General features: G+C 36.4%; 1 protein-coding gene across 8 annotated transcripts in view; it reads right to left on the bottom strand.

Moving 5' to 3' along the window:
• Positions 1-23,406, bottom strand: part of LOC309797042 (uncharacterized protein) — a 123,233-nt gene that overhangs the window by 12,222 nt on the left and 87,605 nt on the right. For 4 of the 8 annotated variants that reach the window (XR_014292532.1, XR_014292533.1, XR_014292534.1 and 1 more), the window contains 2 exons: positions 17,928-19,755; positions 9,401-9,473 (listed from right to left, as the gene is read on the bottom strand). Coding sequence is in view for 1 of the 8 variants with exons in the window: in XM_082610434.1 (XP_082466560.1) it covers positions 8,769-9,473; positions 17,535-17,606 (777 nt within the window). In the remaining 7 variants the exon portion in view is untranslated. The other 4 variants (XR_014292536.1, XR_014292537.1, XM_082610434.1 and 1 more) reach the window with 4 other exon arrangements.

Below are 23,406 nucleotides of genomic sequence, written 5' to 3'. Positions count from 1 at the left end.
TTCATGGTATGGATATACCACAAAATTTTTAACCATGCACCTACTGAAGCACATATGGGTTGATTTCAGTTTGTGGCTATTCCAAATAAAAGTGATGTGAATATTTAGATGCAGGGATTTGTGTGCAGACGTAAGCTTCATTTGTCTGACATTAAAAAATCACATGATTGCAATTGCTGAGTCGTATCATGTGTTCAGTTTTAAAAGAAACTATTAAAATATTTTAAAAAATAAACATAAGGAAATACTATGAACAATTTTATGCCAACAAATTCAACAACCTAGAAGAAATGGACAAGGCTCTAGAAACAGGCAGTCCACCAAAACTGAATCAAGAGTAAATAGATAATTTGAGCAAAATGGTCACTAGAAGTGAAACAGAATCTGTAATTTAAAAACTCCCTGCAAACAAAAGCCCAGGACCAGATGTCTTCACAGATGAATTCTACCAAAATACAAAGAATTTATACCAATTATTTTCAAACTCTTCCAAAAAACTGAAGAAGGAACACTCCCAAAGACATTCTATGAAGCCACCATCACCCTGATACCAAAGACCCCACCAATAAAGAAAATTACAGACCAATACCTTTGATAAAAACATATGCAAAAATTCTCAACAAAATACTAGCAAACTGAAACCAACAACACATAAAAAAGATCACAGACCACAAGCAAGTGGAATTTATCCCAAGTTCACAATGATGGTTCAACGTATGCAAATCAATCAATGTGATACACCACATAAACAAAAGACAAAAAATATATGATCATCTCAATAGATGCAGAAATAGCATTTGACAACATTCAACATCCATTCATGATAAAAACTGTTACCAAACTGGGTATAGAGGGAACATATTTCAAGATAATAAGAGCTATTTATGGCAAACCCATAGTCAATATAATACTCAGTAGTGAAAAGCTGAAAGGCTTCCCACTAAAATCTGGAAGAAGAAAATGATGTCCACTCTCACCTCTTCTATTCAACATAGTATTGGAAGTCCTCGCCACAGCAATCAGACGAGAAAAAGAAGAAAAAATGGTATCCAAATTGGAAGGGAAGAGGTAAAATTGTCATTATACACAGATATGATACTATACATAGAAAACCCTAAAGACTCCACACAAAAACTACTAGAACTCATAAACAAATTCAGCAAAGTAGCAGGTTACAAGATTAACATACAAAGGTTGCATTTCTTTATATCAACTATGAAATATCAGAAAGGGAATGTAAAGAAACAATACCTTTTAAAATCACACCGCCAAGAACAAAATACTTAGGAATAAACCTGACCAAGGAGGTGAAAGACTTATATGCTGAGAACTATAAAACATTAATAAAGGAAGTTGAAGATGATTCAAAGAAATAGAAAGATATCCCATGCTCTTGGATTGAAAGAATTAATATTGCTAAAATGGCCATACTACCCAAAGCAATCTACAGATTAAATGTGATCCCTATCAAATTACCCATGAGATTTTTCACAGGGCTAGAATAAATAATCCTAAAATTTATATGGAATCATAAAAGACCCAGAATTGCCAAAGCAATCCTGAAGAAAAAGAACAAAGCAGGAGGCATAACCTTCCTAGACATCAGAGAATACAACAAAGCTACAGTAATCAAAACAACATGTTATTGGCACAAAAACAGACATATGGATCTATGGAACACAACAGAGAACCCAGAAATACACCCACACACTTATGCAGCCACATAGCCCAGAGAGATCAGCTCGGTGCTTTGTGACCACTTGGAGGGGTGGGATAGGGAGGGTGGGAGGGAGGGAGACACAAGAGGGAAGAGACATGGGAACATATGTATATGTATAACTGATTCACTTTGTTATAAAGCAGAAACTAACACACCATTGTAAAGCAATTATACTCCAATAAAGATGTAAAAAAAAAATTAGCCAACTTCACAAAACTAGTTCTGTGAGAGCCATAACTCAAACCAAGGTGTTATCTTGCTTAAACTCTTGCTTTAATAAATGAATAAGTGCATGACAAAAAAGCCAAAAAAACCCCAAAAACTAAAAATAGAGCTACTGTATGATCCACCAGTCCCACTCCTGGGCATATATTCAGAGAAAACCATAATCTGAAAAGGTAGATGCACCCCAACGTTCATATCAGCACTATTTACAATAGCCAAGAAATGGAAGCAACGTAAATGTCCATTGACAGAGGAATGGATATATAAGATGAGGAACGTATATACAATGGAATATTACTCAGCCATAAAAAAGAATGAAATAATGCCATTTGCTGTGACTTAGATGAACCTAGAGATTGACATACTGAGTGAAGTAAGTCAGAGAAAGACAAATATCAAGTGATACGCTTATATGCAGAATCTAAACAAGTGGTACAAATGAACCTATTTACAAAACAGAAATAGTCACAGATGTAGAAAACAAACTTATGGTTACCAAAGGGAAGGGAAGTGAATGGATAATTAGGAGATTGGGATTAACATATACACACTACTATATATAAAACAGATAAACGACAAGGACCTACTGTATAGCACAGGGAACTATACTCAATATTTTGTAATAACCTATAAGGAAAAAGAATCTGAATATATATATATATATATATATATTCAGTTATACAAACATACATGTATGTATGTATGTAAAACTGAATCACTGTGCTGTACACCTGAAACTAACATGACATTATAAATCAAGTATTTTTCAATAAAAAAACAAAATAAACCTATGCACTTATGGTCAATTAATCTATGTCAAAGGAGGCAAGAATATACAATGGGGAAAAGACACTGTCTTCAATAAGTGTGCTGGGAACACTAGATACCTACATGTAAAAGAATGAAATTAGAACATCCTCGAACACCACATACAAAAATAATATCAAAATGGACTAAAGACCTAAATATAAGACCAGAAACCACAAAACTCCTAAAGGAAAATACAGGCAGAACACTTTTTGAGATAAATAAATAGTAGAAATATCTTTTGGGGTCTCTCTCCCAAAGCAAAGGTAATAAAAGCAAAAATAAACAAATGGGATCTAATTAAACTAAAAAGCTTTTGCACAGCAAAGGAAACTATCAACAAAATGAACAGACAGCCTAGAGAATGCGAGAAAATATTTGCAAATGATATGACAGATAAGAGATTAATATCCAGCATATATAAATAACTCATACAACTCAACAGAAAAACAACAAACAACCTAATTTTAAAATGTGCAGAAGAACCAAATAGACATTTTTCCAAAGAGGAAATGCAGGTCACCAACAGGCACGTGAAAGGATGCTCAACATCACTAATCATCAGGGAAATGCAAATCAAGACCAGAATTAGACATCACCTCACACCTTTCAGAATGGCTATCATCAAAAAGTCTATGAATAATAAATGTTGGCGAGGATGTGGAGTAAAGGGAACCCTAGTACACTGTTGGTGGGAATGTAAATTGGTGCAGACACTATGGAGAACAGTATGGAGATTCCTTATAATACTAAAAACAGAGTTAGCATATCATCCAGTGATCCCACTCCTTGGTATATATTCAGAGAAAACTCTTAATTCGAAAAGATAAATGTTCTTCAATGTTCTTGCAGCACTATTTCTGGTAGCCAAGGCATGGAAGCAACCTAAGATTCCATCGACAGATGAATTGATAAAGAAAATGTGGTACATATATACCATGGAATAGTACTCAGATAGAAAAAAGAATGAAATAATGCAATTTGCAGCAACATGGATGGACCTAGAAATTATCATACTAAGTGAAGTAAATCAGACAGAGGAAGACAGATATATATCACTTATTTGTGGAATCTAAAAAGTGATGCAAATGAACTTATTTGCAAAACAGAAATAGACTCACAGAACAGAACCTTATTGCTACCAAAGGGAAAAGAGGGAAGGAGGGACTTGGGATTAAAATATATACACTACTCTATATAAAATAGATAACCAACAAGGACCTACTGTATAGCACAGGGAACTATAGTCAATATCTTGTAATAACCTATAATGGAAAATAATCTTAAAAAGAATATATATATATACACACATATATATATCTGAATCATTTTGCTGTACAACTGAAACTAACACATTGTAAATCAACTATATTTCAATAAAACATTTTTAAAATACAATTTTAAAAAATGATACTACCTGTAGGTTTTTTGAATAAGTTGTTATCAGGTTAAGGATGTTACTCTTTATTCTTTATTTTTTTACAAATCATGTATGGGTTTTGGATTTTGTCAAAAGACTTTTACTGCATCTATTTATATGACCATATGATTTTTCTTTTTTTAGCCTGTTGATGTGATGGATTACAGAAACTGATTTTTGAATGTTGAAACCATGTTGCATACATGGGATAAATTCCATAAGTTCATGGCTTAAAATATTTTAATACATATTTGGATTTGATATATTTTGTTAAGGATTTTTATATGTGTTCATGAAATACAGGTTTGTAGTATTCTTTTAATGTCTTTGATTTTGATATATGATAATTGTGGTCCCATTTTATGAGTTAGGAAATATTCCTACTGCTTCTATCTTCTGGAAGACTTTGCAGAGTATTGATATAGTTTCTTCCATAAATTGTTGATAGAATCCCCCAGTGAATCCATCTAGGCCTTATGCTTTCCCTTATTGAAGGTTGTTATTTATCAATTTAATTTCTGTAATACGTAAGGGCTTATTCAAATTATCTATTTGTTAAGGAATTGTACATCTATATTAAATTGATATTAGTCTGTATTTTATTTATTATTTAAGTTCCTTTGCCTTTGATATAAAGGCAACACTAGTCTTATAGAATGAGTTAAGAAGTGCTTTTCTTTTTCATTTTCTGAAAGAGATCACATGCAAATTGGTGATAAATCTGCAAATATTTAATTCATTTTTGCAGTAAAACTAAGTGGGCCTGGAGATCTTTTTTCCAGGAGTTTTAAAATTATAAATGTAAATAAGTTGTTATTGGACTATTCATTTTACTTCTTTTAGTGAGTAACAGTAATTTGTGTTCTTTGAGGTATTGGTCCATTTCATTTAATGTGTCTAACTCAAGCATGGCAAGTTATTCATATTTTCTCATTTCTTTAAGGTCTTCATAGTTTATTGTTATATCTTGTTTCTCTTGTGTTATTGAACTATTTGTGGCTTCACTTTTTTCCCAGTCTTGGTAGAGGTTTGTTAATTTCAACCAGCCTTTCAATGAAACAGCTATGTTTCATTTTCTCTATTGTTTTGTGCATTGTTTCATCAGTCTCTAGTCTTATCTTTTTTCATTCTCTTCCTTCTTCTTGTTTTGTATTTAATTTGCCATTCTTTTCCTAGTTTCTTAAGGTGTTTTGTTTACTGATTTTGAGGTTTTTGTTTTTTCTGATGTGTGTATTCAATGGTATGTTTCTCGCAGCACTGATTGACCTGTATCTTACATATTTAATATTTTTTCTCATTCATTTTTAGGTATTTGTATTTCTTGAAAGACATTTTCTTTCATCAGTGGGTTATTTAAAAGTACGTTTTGGGCTTCCCTAGTGGCGCAGTGGTTGGCAGTCCTCCTGCCGATGCAGGGGACATGGGTTCGTGCCCCAGTCCAGGAAGATCCCACATGCCATGGAGTGGCTAGGCCCGTAAGCCATGGCCGCTGGGCCTGCACTCCGCAATGGGAGAGGCCACAACAGTGAGAGGCCCGCATACCACACACACACACAAAAGTATGTTTTTTAGTTTCCAAGTGTTGATAAAATTTCCTGTTACCTTTCACTTATGCATTTCTACTTTAATACTATTGTGGTCAGAAAACACTCTGTATGGTTGAAATGCTTTTAAACATATTGAGATTTGCTTTGTGGCACAAAATATGGTATCATTTCTACATTTGTTTATTTCAAATGTTCATCTGAAGAGAACATTTACTTTGGTATTACATGGATGGCCTGTTTCTTCTGTCAATTAAGTCTGGGTAATTCATAGTTTTGATCAGTTCTCTACCCTTACTAATTTTGTCTAATTCTATCCACTATTGAGAGGAGTGTTTGCCAACTCTATTATTTTTGTATCGATTACTACTTTTTGTATTTTCAACCTCTGCTGTTTGATGCATAAAATTTAGGATTGTTATACATTCTTAGTTGACTCTTTTATCATGTTTTGTCTCTTCCTGGCCCTTGTGATTTTTTGTGGTGAAATTTACAGGAACTCCTAATTTCTTCAGGTTCATATTTGCATGGTTAGCTTTTTCCATCTTTCTACTTCCAAGATATATATATCACCATATTTTGAGTGATTTACTGACATATAGCATGTATAACTGGCCACGTAAATTTATCCTCTATGCCATTCTGTCTTATAATTGTACCCATATTATAATTTATGTTATATATATTATTGTATATTATATACATTATAATTGTTCCATAATTAGAAAATTACATTTATTATAACTTTTGACATGGTAGGGTTAACTCCACAATTTATATTGCTATTTGCTTGCTCCATCTGTTTTTCATTTATGTTTATCTTTCCTACCTATTTTTTACTTGAGTGCGTTTTAGGATATCATATTGATTTATCTAGTGCTTTTGAGTATATCTATTCTTAGAGATCTTTAGTTGCTCTTGGTAATAAGTGCAGAGAACTTTTGTCTCTTTTCCCTCTATTTATAATAGTTTTAAATATTTTCACCACATGCTTTGAGAACCATGCCACACAGTGTTAAACAGTCTTCACCTTCTACTGTTCTTTTGTCCCTCCTGGTGTTCCAATATTTATCATTTCGCTTGTTTGGAGAATGTTCCTTAACCATTCTTATAGGTCTGGGAGCATCAATTTATCCTGTGTTTAATTTCTTTGAAAATGTGTTTATTTCTTCTTCATTCCTGAAGGATAACTTTGCCCACTATAAAAATATAGGTGACAGTTCCTTTATGACTTGAAAAATGTAAAGTCACCTCTTTCTGGCCTCCACATTTTCTGAGGACAAGTCTACTATCATTTGTGGTTTTTTTCTATAATAGTTTTTGTTTGTTTTTGGCCCCCTCTGGCTGCTTTCATGAGTATCTTTTGTTTTTAATGGTTTGACTATTGTGTGCCTTAGAATGGATTTCTTTGGGTTTCTACTATTTGGGGTTCACTAAGCTTTGTGAATCTATGTGTTTTAAAAAATTGGAGGAGTCTTCAGTCATTGTCAAACACATTTTGGTCTTACCTTCTTTCTTACCTTCTTCTGGGACCCCAGTAACAGGAATCGTGGAACTTCTGTTATTGTCCCAAAGACCCTTGAGGCTTAAAAAAATGTTTAGTCTATTTGCTCTCTGTGAATAATTTTAATTGTTCTATCTTTAAGTTCACTGGGTCTTTTCTCTGTCATCTCCATTGTGCCGTTAAAACCATCCATTTAGTTACTTCATTTATGTTTTTCAGTTCTGAAATTAAACACTTGGTCCTTCATATCTTCTTTCCTGAGATTTTCTGATATTCTATTTCAAATGTGTTTTTAATTGCTTGTTAAAACATTCCTGTGGGGGCTGCTTTACAGTCTTCAATAGGTAATTCCAACATCTGTGTCACCCCTATGTTGGCAGCTATTCATTGTCTTTTCTCATTAAAGTTGAAAATTTCCTGGCCCATGATTATGATTTTTTTTTACACTAGACATTTTGGGCATATGATTCTGGAATTCATTTGAATCTTCTTTTTACAGACCTCCTATGAGTCAGCTCTGGTGAGGGATGGAGATTCTGCCATCTAAGCACCAGGTAACAGTGAATGTACAGGTTCTCCCCTTGACATTCTTTAAACTCCAGAAGGGAGAGGAAGCTCATTACTGCTGATCATATGTAGGTGTGAGGGAACAGCATATTATATCAATGCTCCTCACCCATGTCCTCCACAGATATCAGAATGGGTGGTTGGGACAGCACTCAATAGGGCTGGAGAGTGATTAAAGTACTAGCTTACCACATGGCCTCATCTGACAAGCCCCATGTAGAGAGGGAAGTGCTCTTTGTTACTGCTGGATGTGGATATGAATCCAAGATGCCCACAAGGCCTCTATTTATGCCATGGGGATTAGTGTTGCCACTGTGCAGTAAAGGTTTTGCTGTCCAACAGGCCTTCTCTCATACTACCCTGACATTGGTTGAGGGTGGATGAGAGTCTCACTGTAGATTGGCAACAGAGAAGGCTAGGATGCCACTCAGGCTTTGCTGATGGAGGTGTGGATTGAGCAGTGATTTTGACCCTTAGGTTTGGAAGTAGTAGGGCAATACTTTCTAAAAGTTGTCTTATTTGATGGGTTGCTACTGGCTAGAGAATCCTTTTCCTAGGGATTTGTTCTGTCTTGATTTTTGGTCTGTGCTCACAGGTCTTTCTATGTGCCAGATACTTCAGCACTTAACCTGAGATATATTAGGCAAAAGAAAAAAACTCAACGTAATGTCTTTCCTTGGGTGCCAATGTCTCTTGCTGATCTCCATCCCTTTTCATTCTTCTTTTATTTCTTTTATATATAATATCCAGGGTTTTTGGCAAATATGAAAGTGCATCTCTGATCTTGAGCCCAAAGTCCTAGGCCATATAAAATTAAGATATTAATTTGTATGCATTTATGTCTATCTTTTTATTATGTCTCTCCTCTTTTTAAAATTCTATTTTCCTTCTTTCCTCTATTCCTTTTGATTTGAATATTTTATAGTATTCCATTTTAATTTAATAATTTTTAGTAGGTTTTCCTATATTTCAGAGGTTTCTCTAAGGATTAAAATGTACATGGGTGAAGTCATCGGGGTAGGCTCGGCGGCGCCGGCAGGGCTGTGCGGAGCGGTCGGCGGTGGCCCTAGGGAGGCCGCGGCACCATGGCGGGGCGGCAGACGTGCTCAGGCCGGCGAGGCGAGAGGCGGCGGTGTTCATCTGGTCCGCAGCACCCTTTGGCAGGAGCCTGGGGTGGGGAGTGCCAGGGCGGGGGTCATCCCGGGCAACGCGGGGCCACGGGGCGGAGCTCGCAGGCTGTCGGGGTGCAGGAGGCCTGGGCCGCCGCGAGGAGCCGCTGCAGGCCGCTGGGCTCCGCCGCTGGGCCGCTTGATGACGACGCTCCCGCAGGGGCCTCGCCTGAGCAGGACGCGGCTGCGGCGGCTGCGAGGCCACGGGAGGCCGTGGAGGATGGAGGAGCAGAAGGAGGAGGGCGAGGCCGAGATCCAGGAGCACGGGCCTGAGCACTGGTTCTCGAAGTGGGAGCAGCAGTGCCTGGCCGAGGATGAGCAGGACGAGCAGTTGCCCCCTGAGCTGCAGGAGGAGGCGGCGGCCGCCGCGCAGCCCGAGCACAAGCAGCAGAAGCTGTGGCACCTCTTCCAGAACTCGGCCACCGCCGTGGCCCAGCTCTACAAAGACCAAGTGTGTCAGCAGCCAGGACTTTCTCTCGGGGTTCCCTTCCAAAATGCAGCCAATGCCGTCACCAACCTTTACAAAGAAAGCGTGGATACACATCAGCAAAGTTTTGATATTGGAATTCAAATTGGCTATCAGCGACGCAATAAGGATGTGTTGGCTTGGGTTCAAAAGCGCAGAAGAACTATTCGTAGAGAAGATTTGATCAGCTTCCTGTGTGGAAAAGTTCCTCCACCGCGACACTCTAGAGCTCCCCCAAGACTGACTGTAGTGTCCCCTAACTGAGCTACTTCAACGGAAAATAGCTCATCTGTAGAGACTGATTTGCAACCCTTCTGGGAAGCCATAGCTCTGCATGGTAAAGCCGTTTAAACATATTTCTTTGGAAAAATGGTTAAGAGTGTGCCTGTGGACCCAATTTCACATTTAGGTTTAGGTCCAGATATATTGTCTGTTTTGTGTCTATTCTAGTTACTACTTGCTTTAGAAATGTTTAAATAGAATGTAAGCTAAGAACTTATGGGCAATTTTTGAATGTTAGCCAGCCTATCCTAAAAAAGTTTTTAGAAAGTTAGTTTGAGCTGATTGGTGTTACAATAACAGCATTTTTTGCAACACTGATTAGAATTTATTGCTTTACACAATTACATTTTACATGTTTCCTTACTCTTCTGAGTCAAAGAGGAAGTTCCTGTGTCTTAAGAATTCTACTGCATTTGTAACTACCTGGAGAGCCCAGTCAGTTATGGACAAGTAAGGCAGATAACTGTTGGGCTAGTTCTCATGGGAACTCCCTTTGACACCTTAAGTTATTGAGTGAGCCTGTAGAACCTGAGCGTTGATGACCCAAGAGGGAGTGGACAGATGTAAGAATAATTAAATTGACTTTCCTTATGTCTGTTGTCCCTTAGGGCCTTGCTTTGATAGTCAGGACTGTTAGAGAACAGGTCCATCACCATCTCCCCAGGCCAGACCTGCCATAAAAAGACATTCTTGGTTGAGGGGTTTAAGTATTATTGGAGAAGCCTGGGGTATGTAGTCAATAAGTTTGTTGTTGCTTGTTCTCTAATACAGGCTTCCAGATAGAACTGGGAGAGGTACTTATAGGACATTCAATACTCCTGTAAAAATAAAACAACAAAATAATAAGACTTGGTTGAAGCCAAGATGAAAACATGGATTGTACAAGTGACTAAACAGATAGAAGTAATTAGTGAGTTAGCTCATGAGTCCTGTTAAAAGTTAACATATTTCTGAGCCATAGTGTAGGTCATCTAAAATAAAATAACCTGGAGATAAAAACTGGTATGTATACAAAGGGCTTCTATATCATTGAAACTATAATACTTCAGAGATTCTTGTTCTCATTGGCAAACATTGATTCTTTATCTAAAACCCCATTCAGAACATGGGACTTGGGAAAAGTGTTGTTTTTTTTTCCCCTCCTAATTGTGAGTTTGTTTACGATAAGTTAAACACACAAAAGCATTTTATTGCAAGAAAGTCCATGATGTATGGATGCAGTACGTAAGACTGCTTGCTGTTTCTAATATAGTGGAATAGTTGATGCTGTCAGAAGATTGAAACTCAGGCAAAATAGAGACTGATCTGTTCCTACTGAACTAGAGTTTCATATCTTTTACCACTGTTTGAAAAAGATTACTAGAAGTGTACATAGTTTGTCAGATTAATTTTAGTGCATGGTAGTATTTGATGTAGTTGTGTTTTCCTTAAGTATTTTGATTTCCTTTGTCATCAGGTGGATTTATGATTCATTCCATATTTCTCTTGTTAAAGCGTCCTTTTTTCTGTATTAAACTCTACTATAGAAGGTAGTTTTAAGAAACATAAATGCCACTCTTGTTATAAAATCTTAATGCAGTTGTACACATTGTAAAAAGGGCAAGCCAGCAGCCCTCCCCACTGCAACTACTATATTCTCCAAATCCCATTAAACAAGATGGACTTAATTGATATTTATAGAACATTCCATCCAAAAACAACAGAATACACATTTTTCTCAAGTGCTCATGGAACATTCTCCAGGCTAGTTCATATCTTGGGTCACAAATCAAGCCTTGATAAATTTAAGAAAATTGAAATTGTATCAAGTATCTTTTCCGACAACAATGCTATGAGACTAGATATCAATTACAGGAAAAGATCTGTAAAAAATACAAACACATGGAGGCTAAACAATACACAACTTAATAATGAAGTGATCACTGAAGAAATCAAAGAGGAAATTAAAAAATACCTAGAAACAAATGACAATGGAGACACGATGACCCAAAACCTATGGGATGCAGCAAAAGCAGTTCTAAGAGGGAAGTTTATAGCAATACAATGCCACCTTAAGAAATAGGAAACATCTCGAATAAACAACCTAACCTTGCACCTAAAGCAATTAGAGAAAGAAGAACAAAAACACCCGAAAGTTAGCAGAAGGAAAGAAATCATAAAAATCAGATCAGAAATAAATGGAAAAGAAATGAAGGAAACAACAGCAAAGATCAATAAAACTAAAAGCTGGTTCTTTGAGAAGATAAACAAAATTGATAAACCATTAGACAGACTCATCAAGAAAAAAAGGGAGAAGACTCAAATCAATAGAATTAGAAATGAAAAAGGAGAAGTAACAACTGACACTGCAGAAATACAAAACATCATGAGAGATTACTACAAGCAACTCTATGCCAATAAAATGGACAACCTGGAAGAAATGGACAAATTCTTAGAAATGCACAACCTGCCAAGACTGAATCAGGAAGAAATAGAAAATATGAACAGACCAATCACAACCACTGAAATTGAAACTGTGATAAAAAAATCTTCCAACAAACAAAAGCCCAGGACCAGATGGCTTCACAGGCAAAATCTATCAAACATTTAGAGAAGAGCTAACACCTATCCTTCTCAAACTCTTCCAAAATATAGCAGAGGGAGGAACACTCCCAAACTCATTCTACGAGGCCACCATCACCTTGATACCAAAACCAGACAAGGATGTCACAAAGAAAGAAAACTACAGGCCAATATCACTGATGAACATAGATGCAAAAATCCTCAATAAAATACTAGCAAACAGAATCCAACAGCACATTAAAAGAATCATACACCATGATCAAGTGGGGTTTATTCCAGGAATGCAAGGATTCTTCAATATATGCAAATCAATCAACGTGATACACCATATTAACAAATTGAAGGAGAAAAGCCATATGATCGTCTCAATAGATGCAGAAAAAGCTTTCGACAAATTTAACACCCATTTATGATAAAAACCCTGCAGAAAGTAGGCATAGAGGGAAATTTCCTCAACATAATAAAGGCCATATATGACAAACCCACAGCCAACATCATCCTCAATGGTGAAAAACTGAAACAATTTCCACTATGATCAGGAACAAGACAAGGTTGCCCACTCTCACCACTCTTATTAAACATAGTTTTGGAAGTTTTAGCCACAGCAATCAGAGAAGAAAAGGAAATAAAAGGAATCCAAATTGGAAAAGAAGAAGTAAAGCTGTCACTGTTTGCAGATGACATGATACTATACATAGAGAATCCTAAAGATGCTACCAGAAAGCTACTAGAGCTAATCAATGAATGTGGTAAAGTAGCAGAACACAAAATTAACGCAGAGAAATCTCTGGCATTCCTACATACTAATGATGAAAAATCTGAAAGTGAAATCAAGAAAACACTCCCATTTACCATTGCAACAAAAAGAATAAAATATCTAGGAATAAACCTACCTAAGGAGACAAAAGACCTGTATGCAGAAAATTATAAGACACTGATGAAAGAAATTAAAGATGATACAAATAGATGGAGAGATATACCATGTTCTTGGATTGGAAGAATCAACACTGTGAAAATGGCTCTACTACCCAAAGCAATCTACAGATTCAATGCAATCCCTATCAAACTACCACTGGCATTTTTCACAGAACTAGAACAAAAAATTTCACAATTTCTATGGAAGCACAAAAGATCCCAAACAGCCAAAGCAATCTTGAGAACGAAAAACGGAGCTGGAGGAATCAGGCTCCCTGACTTTAGACTATACTACAAAGCTACAGTAATCAAGACAGTATGGTACTGGCACAAAAACAGAAAGATACATCAATGGAACAGGATAGAAAGCCCAGAGATAAACCCACGCACATATGGTCACCTTATCTTTGATAAAGGAGGCAGGAATGTCCAGTGGAGAAAGGGCAGTCTCTTCAATAAGTGGTGCTGGGAAAACTGGACAGGGACATGTAAAAGTATGAGATTAGATCACTCCCTAACACCATACACAAAAATAAGCTCAAAATGGATTAAAGACCTAAATGTAAGGCCAGACACTATCAAACTCTTAGAGGAAAACATAGGCAGAACACTCTATGACATAAGTCACAGCAAGATCCTTTTGGACCCACCTCCTAGAGAAATGGAAATAAAAACAAAGATAAACAAATGGGACCTAATGAAACTTCAAAGCTTTTGCACAGCAAAGGAAACCATAAACAAGACCAAAAGACAACCTTTAGAATGGGAGAAAATATTTGCAAATGAAGCAACGGACAAAGGATTAATCTCCAAAATTTATGAACAGCTCATGCAGCTCAATAAGAAAAAAACAAACAACCCAATCCAAAAATGGCCAGAAGACCTAAATAAACGTTTCTCCACAGAAGATATACAGACTGCCAACAAACACATGAAAGGATGCTCAACATCTTTAATCATTAGAGAAATGCAAATCAAAACTACAATGAGATATCATCTCACACCAGTCAGAATGGCCATCATCAAAAAATCTAGAAACAATAAATGCTGGAGAGGATGTGGAAAAAAGGGAACACTCTTGCACTGCTGGTGGGAATGTGAATTGGTACAGCCACTATGGAGAACTGTATGGAGGTTCCTTAAAAAACTACAAATAGAACTACCATATGACCCACCAATCCCACTACTGGGCATATACACTGAGAAAACCATAATTCAAAAAGAGTCATGTACCAAAATGTTCATAGCAGCCCTATTTACAATAGCCTGGAGATGGAAACAACCTAAGTGTCCATCATTGTATGAATGGATAAAGAAGATGTGGCACATACATACAATGGAATATTACTCAGCCATAAAAAGAAACGAAATTGAGCTATTTGTAATGAGGTGGATGGACCTAGGGTCTGTCATACAGAGTGAAGTAAGTCAGAAAGAGAAAGACAAATACTGTATGTTGACACATATATATGGAATTTAAGAAAAAAAAATGTCATGAAGAACCTAGGGGTAAGACAGGAATAAAGACACAGACCTACTAGAGAATGGACTTGAGGATATGCAGAGGGGGAAGGGTAAGCTGTGACAAAGCGAAAGAGAGGCATGGACATATATACACTACCAAACATAAGGTAGATAGCTAGTGGGAAGCAGCTGCATAGCACAGGGAGATCAGCTCGGTGCTTTGTGACCACCTGGAGGGGTGGGATACGGAGAGTGGGAGGGAGACGCAAGAGGGAGGGGATATGGAAACATATGTATATGTATAAGTGATTCATTATGTTATAAAGCAGAAACTAACACACCATTGTTAAGCAATTATACTCCAATAAAGATGTAAAAAAATGTACATGGGTGATATTTTCCCATTTACTAAACACTAAAATATTACTACTTTAAATAAAATCTATAAATCTTAGGACCATATAGGTCCCATTACCATCTGCTTTGTAATGAACTATAGTCCTCTGATTTTGTCATACATACAAGCTAAAAGTAAGCCTGTTAGTTTTATGAATTCTGGCAGAAGACATGAACATCATGCCTCAATGACAGAAGATTTTATAACTCATGACATAGTAAGCTGCATGAGCATCTTCACATTGATTTCATGAGTTCACATTGGTTCTTCAAGCCTTCCACCTTATTCCAAGGGGCAATGAAAAATGGTCTAGGTTGATTCTGCACATGTAATGGGTTTGCATCAGAAGTGAGGAATCCCAAGTTTAGGAAACCTGAATATTTTGGATTCTCTGTATATTAACTTTTCCAATAGGCCCAAAGGATTAATCCAGGTACCACAGGATCTATTAGTGATTGCAGAGGCTCTGCCTTTGTCTGCAAGTTGTAACTCTAGGGCAATTCTATAATCTAAATCAAACCCTGGCCAATGAGTTGAAGCTGACTTGACTGCATTCAAGGAATAGGTAGAGGAACCTTAATGAATTAAGCACCCCATGGTGCTTTCACTGAAGCTTTGCTTCAGGTTGTGGAGCAGGAGATAAAGTTTCCCAGAGAGGGAAAGCTGCAACATTTCAAAGTGAAGATGAGATTACCCTGTGGCTAATGTTTCTGTATTATTAAAAAATACTAACTTCATCTGACAAACAAGGCTTGTTGGACCTTTTTTCTCAAAATGGATATTCTAAATGTTTTAAGAGATTGCAAAGTGTCATGCCATCCTCTGTCACAGAAGGAAACATTATTATTTGGATAGAGCAAAACAATAAATTTAAAAACCAGCCCTGTGGGATTCCCTAGTGGCACAGCAGTTAAGAATCCACCTGCCAATGCAGGGGACACAGGTTCGAGCCCTGGTCTGGGAAGATCCCACATGCCGTGAAGCAACTAAGCCCGTGCACCACAACTACTGAGCCTGCACTCTAGAGCCTGCGAACCACCAATACTGAGCCCGTGTGCCACAACTGAGCCCACGCTCTGCAATTACTGAAGCCCATGTGCCTAGAGCCCGTGCTCTGCAACAAGAGAAGCCACCACAATGAGAAGCCCGCGCACCACAATGAAAAGTAGCCCCCACTTGCCGCAACTAGAGAAAGCCCACACGCAGCAACGAAGACCCAACACAGCCAAAAATAAATAAAAATAAAATAAATTGAAAATACCTAAAAATAAAAAAAAAAAAACAAAAACCTGCCCTGTGCTAAAATTACCTCCCAACACCTACTTTATGTTGTTACCATAATTTAACATCTAAATACATTGAAATTCCTCTCAGGCAATGTCATAATCTTGTTTCCAAGAGTCATGTACTTTTTAAAGGGTTTAGGAGAAAAACAGTTATCGTATATCCCCAGATATTTACCATTACTTGCTCAAACTTTATCCCTTTGAAGTACCAAGTTTCTCTCTGGTGTCACTACCTGAAGAAAACCATTATCATTTCTTTTAGAGCATTTTTGTGATAAAAAATTATCTAGGTTTTCCTTCATTTGAGAATAATCCTGAATTCATTTAAAATGATATTTTTCCTAGTTATAGACTTCTGGGTTAATTTTACCTTCAGCACTTTAAAGATGTTCTATTTTCTGGACTCTGTAGTATCTGGTAAGAAATACAGTTATTTATTCAAATTACCATTACCCTATATATAATAAACTGATTTTTGGTAGGAACTTTCAAAATTTTTTCTTCATCATTGGCTTTCATCAGTTTGATTACATTGTGTTATCAGTATGCATTTGGGTTTATTCTCTTCAAGGTCACAATGCTTATTGAATCTGCACATTTATGTCTTTCACCAAACATTATTATTATTTCTTCAAATGTTTTCTGTCCCAATCACCATGAGGTGACGGATGGGTAAAGAAAGTAGTATGTCCATATACTGCAATATTATTCATCTATAAACAGGAATGAATTATGGATACACAGTATGACATGTATGTTCCTCTTAATCATTGTGCTAAGTAAAAGAAACCAGACACATAAGGGTCTTATTCCATTTACACACCCTTTTACTATGGCAAATAGTGTGGCTATACATATTTCTATACAAAATTTCTACTTGAACATTAATATTCCTTTACATATTTCCATACAAAATTTCTACTTGAACATTAATATTCCTTTAACTGAGGAATATACCTTTGTGTGGAATTTGTGGGTCACAGGCATTCTATAAATTTTTGAGGGACCACCATACTGTTTTGCACAGTAGCCTCACTATTTGACATCCCCCATAACAAAGAACAAAAATCCCAACTTCTCCACATCCTTAGCAACATTTATTATTTTCCATTTTTCATTTTATACCCAAAATGTTAAGTGATACTCATGGTTATTTTGAATTGAATTTCTCAAGTAAAAATATTAAAATTCGTTTCATGTACTTACGGCTCCTGGTATATTAACTTCTGAGAAATATTTATGTCCTTGGTGCATTTCTAAATTGTACTTTTCTTCCATTTTTTAGTTGGAAGTGGTCTTTACATATTCTCCATGCTAGTAAGTTCTAATACATAATTTCCAAGTATTTTCTCCCGTTCTGTGAGCTGTCTTTTCACTTCCCTCAGAGTGTGCTATGGTGCACATGTTTGGTAAGTTGGATAAAGTCCAACTATGGGCATACCTCTGAGATAGTGAGTGTATTGTTCCAGCAAATATCACAGTAAATTGAGTTGAGTCAAATGAATTTTTAGGTTCCCCAGTGAAAATAAGTTATACTTACACTACATTGTAGTCTATTAAGTATGCAGTGGCATTATGCCTAAAAAACAATGTACATACCTTAACTAAAAAATACTGTCACCTGAGCCTTCAGTGAGTAGTTATCTTTCTGCTTGTGGAGGATATTGCCTTGATGTTGATGGCTGCTGACTGATGAGGGTAGTGGTTGCTAAAGACTGAGGTGGCTATGGCAATTTCTTAAAATAAGACAGCAGTGAAGTCTGCCACATCAACTGACTCTTCCTTTCACGAACAACTTCGCTGTAACATGCAATGCTGTTTGGTAGCATTTTACCCACAGTGGAACTTTAAAATTGGAGTCAGTCCTCTCGAACCCTCCCACTACTTTATCAAGTAAGTTTGTGTAACAGTCGAAATCCTTTCTTGTCATTTGGACAATATTCAAAAGCATCTTTAATGGGTGTAGACTCCATCTCAAGAAATCACTTTTTTAGTTCATCCATAAGAAGCATCTCCTCACCCATTAAAGTTTTATTACAAGATTGCAGCAATCCAGTCACATCTTTGGGCTCCACTCCTAATTTTTGGTTCTCTTCCAATTTCCACCACATTTGGAGTTACCTCCTCCACTGACATCTTGAACCTCTCAAAGTCATCCATGAGGGCTGGAATCAATGTCCTCCAAAGTCCTGTTAATGTTGATACTCTGACCTCTTCCCATGAATCACAAATGTTCTTAATGACATCTGGATTGGTGAATCCATTCCAGAAGGTTTTCAATTTACTTTGCCCAAAACATCAAAGAAAACACTATCTATGGCAGGTATTGTCTTACAAAATGTACTTGTTAAATAATAAAAATTGAAAGTCAAAATTGTTCCTTAACCAACAGGATGCAGGATGGATGATGTTAGCAGGCATAAAAACAACATTAATCTCATTGTACATCTCCACCAGGGCTCTTGAGTGACCAGGTGCATTGTCAATGAGCAGCAATATTTTGAAAGGAATCTCTTTGCTGAGCAGTGGGTATCGACAGTAGGCTGAAAATATTCAGTAAACCATGTTGTAAACAGCTGTGCTTTCATCCAGGCTTTGTTGTTCCATTTGCGGAGCACAGGCAGAGTAGATTTAGCATAATTAATAAGAACCCTAGGATTTTCAGAATGGTGAATGACAACTGGCTTGAACTCAAAGTTACCAGTTACATTAGCCTGACAAGAGAGTCAGCCTGTCCTCTGAAGCCAGGAATTGACTTCTCCTCTGTAGCTATGAATGTCCTAGATGTACTTCTTCCAATAGAAGCTGTTTTGTCTACACTGGAGATCTGTTGTTTAGTGTGGCCACCTTCATTAATTATCTTAGTCAGATCTTCTGAATAATTTGCTGCAGCTTCTACATCAGCACTTATTGCTTCACCTTGCATTTTCATGTTATGGAGATGGCTTCTTTCCTTAAACTTCATGAATGAACCTCTGCTAGCTTCAAATTTTTCTTCTGCAGCTTCCTCATCTCTGTCAACCTTCATAGAATTGAAGAGAGCTAGGGCCTTGCCCTGGATTAGGTTTTGGCTTAAGGGAATGTTGAGGCTGGTCTGTTTGTCTATCCAGACTGCTAAAACTGTCTCAGTATCAGCAATAAGGCTGTTTTGCTTTCTTATCATTTATGTGTTCACTGGAGAAGCACTTTTCATTTCCTTCAAGAATTTTTCCTTTGTATTCACAATTTGGCTAACTGGCACAAAAGGCCTAGTTTTTGGCCTGTGCAGGCATTCAGCATGCCTTCCCCACTAAGCTTAATCATTTCTAGCTTTTGATTTAAAGTGAGAGATGTGCAAGTCTTCCTTTCACTTGAACACTTAGAGGCCACTGTAGGGATATCCACTGGCTTAACTTCATTTTTGTTGTTTCTCAGGGAATAGACAGGCCTGAGGAGAGGGAAAGAAACAGGAAAACGGCATGTCAGTGGAGCATTTAGAAACATACAACATTGATTAAGCTCACCGTCTTATATGGATGTGGTATGTGGTTTTCTAAAACAATTACAATAGTAACATCAAAGATCATTGATCACAGATCACCATAACAAATATAATGATGAAAATTTTTGAAATATTGCAAGAATTACCAAAATATGACACAGAGATATAAAGTGAGGAAATGCTGTTGGAAAAATGGTATCAATACACTTGCTCAATGCTGGGTTGCTACAAACTTTAAATTTGTAAGAAACACAATGTACCCAAAGTGCAATAAAACCAACTGCAATGAGGTATACTGTAATTTATTATTTCTTTTGATGATTTTACTTTCAGTGTCATATCTAAGAATTGATCGCCAAATTAAAGATCAAGAAAATTTTACTATATATTTTCAATTATGGATTTTTGCAGTATTAGCTTGTATATTTAGCTTTTGATAGGTTTTGAGTTAATTTCTGTAAAGGTTATGAGTTAAAAGTCCAATTACATTCTTTTATATGTTGATCTCCAGTTGTCAAAGGACCATCTGCTAAAACTACTCTTTCATAATTGAATGGTCTTGGCAATCTTCTGGAAAATCAATTAGCCATAAGTTGTATTTCTGAACTCTCATTTCTGTGACATTGGCCTATATGTCTATCCTTACACAAATACCATACTGTTCAAGATTACTGTTGCTTTGTTATGGTTTGAAAAAAGTGTAAATCATCCAAATTTATAGTTTTCAAGATTGTTTAGGCTATTAAGGTTATTTGCAATTTCACACCTATTTTAGGTTCAGCTTTTCCGTTTCTGGAAAAAAGGCAGTTGAGATTTTGATAAGGATCACATTAAATCTGTATATTGCTTTATGGGCTGATGGCATGTTAAATATGCTTTCCAATAAATGAACGCAGGATGTCTTTCCATTTTTTAAATTTCTTTCAGCAATGTTGTGTAGATTTCAATTTACAAGTCTCACATCTATTTGAATAAATGTACCCTACATATTTTATTATTTATGATATTGTAAATGGAATTGCTTATTTGCCTTTATGTATTGTCCATTGCTAGTACACAAAAATATAACTGATTTTTCTGTATACTCTGAAACACTGCTGAATTTCTTTTAAGATCTAATAGTTTTTTGCATGTATTCTTTAGGATTTTCTGTATGTATGACAATATCATGAGAATAGAGACAATTTCACATCTTCATTTCCAATTTTGATATATTTTATTCTTTTTCTTGGCTAATTGTTCTGGCTGAAACTTTTAGTGCAAAATTGAATACAAGAGGCATCCTAGTTTTATTTCTGGTCATAAGGAGACAGCCATCTTTTCCCCTTTAACTATGTTACATGGTATTCATAAATGCCTTTCATCATGTTGAGGAAATTCCATTCTATTCCTAGTTTGTAGAGCTTTGTATATCATGAACGGGTATATATTTTGTCTAATGCTTTCTTTGAAATGAATTATCACGTTATTTTTTTCCTTTCTACTATTAATATGGTATGATTGATTTATGTATGGTAAATCATCTTTGCAATTCTGGAAACAAAATCCCATTTTGCTCATGGTGTATAATCCCTTTTAGCATGTTGTCACAATTTTTAACTAGTATTTTAAGGTTTTTGGCATTTATATTCATAAGGTATACTGACCCATAGGTTTTGTCTTTGTGTTTGTCTGACACTGGTATCATGGAAATGTTATCTCATGAAATGAATTTTAAAATGTTCCCTCAATTGTATTTTTGGAGAGAGGCTGAAAAGTGGTATTAATTCTTCCTTAACATCTGGAAGAATTCACCAGTGAAACCACTTAGTACTGGGCTTCTTCACTGGCAGATTTTTAAAAATATAATTTCCTGAGGTGACGTTCACATAACTTAAAAATAACAATTTAAAGTGGCATTTAGCACATTCACATGATTTAGTAGGAAACATTCTCATCACTACAAAGTAAAGCCCTATAGTCATTAAGCGGTTTCTCCACATTCCCTCTATTCCTAGTTCCTGGCAGCAAATAATCAAAATTATTTCTCAAAGTAATGTCTATATGTATGAAATCATATAACATGTGACTTTTTGTGTCTGGTTTCACTCACTTAGCATAATGCTTTGTAGGTTCATCCAAATTTATCATGTTGTAAGTACCTCATGACTTCTGTGGCTTAATAATACTCCAATGTAGGCATATACCAAAATTTCATTGTCTCTGTAGACATTTTGCACTGTATTCCACAGCAGCTGAACCATTTTAAATACCAGCTATGTGGACAAGATTCAATTTATGTATATTCTTGCCAACACTTTTCTTTTTCATGCTTTTAAAATTACAAACACATTAGTGGATATGAAATTATCTCATGGCTCTGCTTTTACCTCACTTATGTCAAATAATATGAAGCATCTTTCATGTGCTTTTTGTCCATTTATACATTTTCTTTGAAGAAATGTCTTTTCAAGTTTTTGCCCATTTTTTAATTGGGTTGTCTACTTGTTGAGATGTAAGAGTTTTGTTTTTTTGTTTTTAATACATAACACATCCTTGATACTTGACCCGTATTGGGCATATGCTTTGTATTTTCTCATCTTCTGCATGTTGCCTTTTTCCTCCTTGGTAATGTCCTATCATGCACAAAAGTGTTGATTTTTGATAGCATCTAATATATTTATTATTTATTTATTTACTTAGACTTTAGATATCACATCTAATATCCCACTGCCAAATCCAAGGTCATGAAGATTTATTCCTATGCTTTCTACTAAAAGTTACAGAGATTCAGTTCTTACATTTGGGATGTTGATGCACATTGAGTTAATTTTGTATATGGTACATCTTCATTGCTGAGTACATTTGTCCAAGCTCCATTTGTTGGTAGGGGTTCAGCTTCATTCCTCTGCATGTGGAAATCCAGCTGTCAAGCACCATTTGTTGAAGGGACTACTCATTCCTCTAAATGATCTTGGAAACCTATCAATAGGCAACTGGGTATAGGTATATGGGTTTATTTCTAGAAACTCGATTCTATTTCGTTGGTCAATATGTATATACTTATGCCAGGACTGTATCATTTTTGATTAATGAAGCTATGCAGTAAGTTCTGAAATCAGAATTCAAGTCTTCAGACTTCGCTCTTTTTCAAGACTGATTTGGTTACTCACAAACCTTAGCAATTACATATGAATTTGAGGACCAGCTTTTCCATATCTGCATAAAAGGCTATGCATGTTTTGAAAGGAATTGCACTGAATGTGTTGATCACTATGGGTTATACGACATCTTAAGAATATTGTATTACAGGGCTTCCCTGGTGGCGCAGTGGTTGAGAGTCCACCTGCCGATGCAGGGGACATGGGTTCATGCCCCGGTCCGGGAGGATCCCACATGCCGCGGAGCGGCTGGGCCCGTGAGCCATGGCCGCTGAGCCTGTGCGTCCGGAGCCTGTGCTCCGCAATGGGAGAGGCCACAACAGTAAGAGGCCCGTGTACCACACACACACACACACACACACAAAGAATACTGTATTATAATACATTTACACAGGATGTCTTTCCATCTATTTACATGTTCCTTAATTTATTCCAGCAAAGTTTTGCAGTTTTCACT

This window comes from Mesoplodon mirus (genome assembly GCF_964341445.2).
Source record: "Mesoplodon mirus genome assembly, chromosome: X".
In the NCBI taxonomy this organism is placed as follows: domain Eukaryota; kingdom Metazoa; phylum Chordata; class Mammalia; order Artiodactyla; family Ziphiidae; genus Mesoplodon; species Mesoplodon mirus.
Note: the sequence above shows the minus strand (reverse complement) of the source record. Positions and strands in the feature narration are given on the sequence as shown.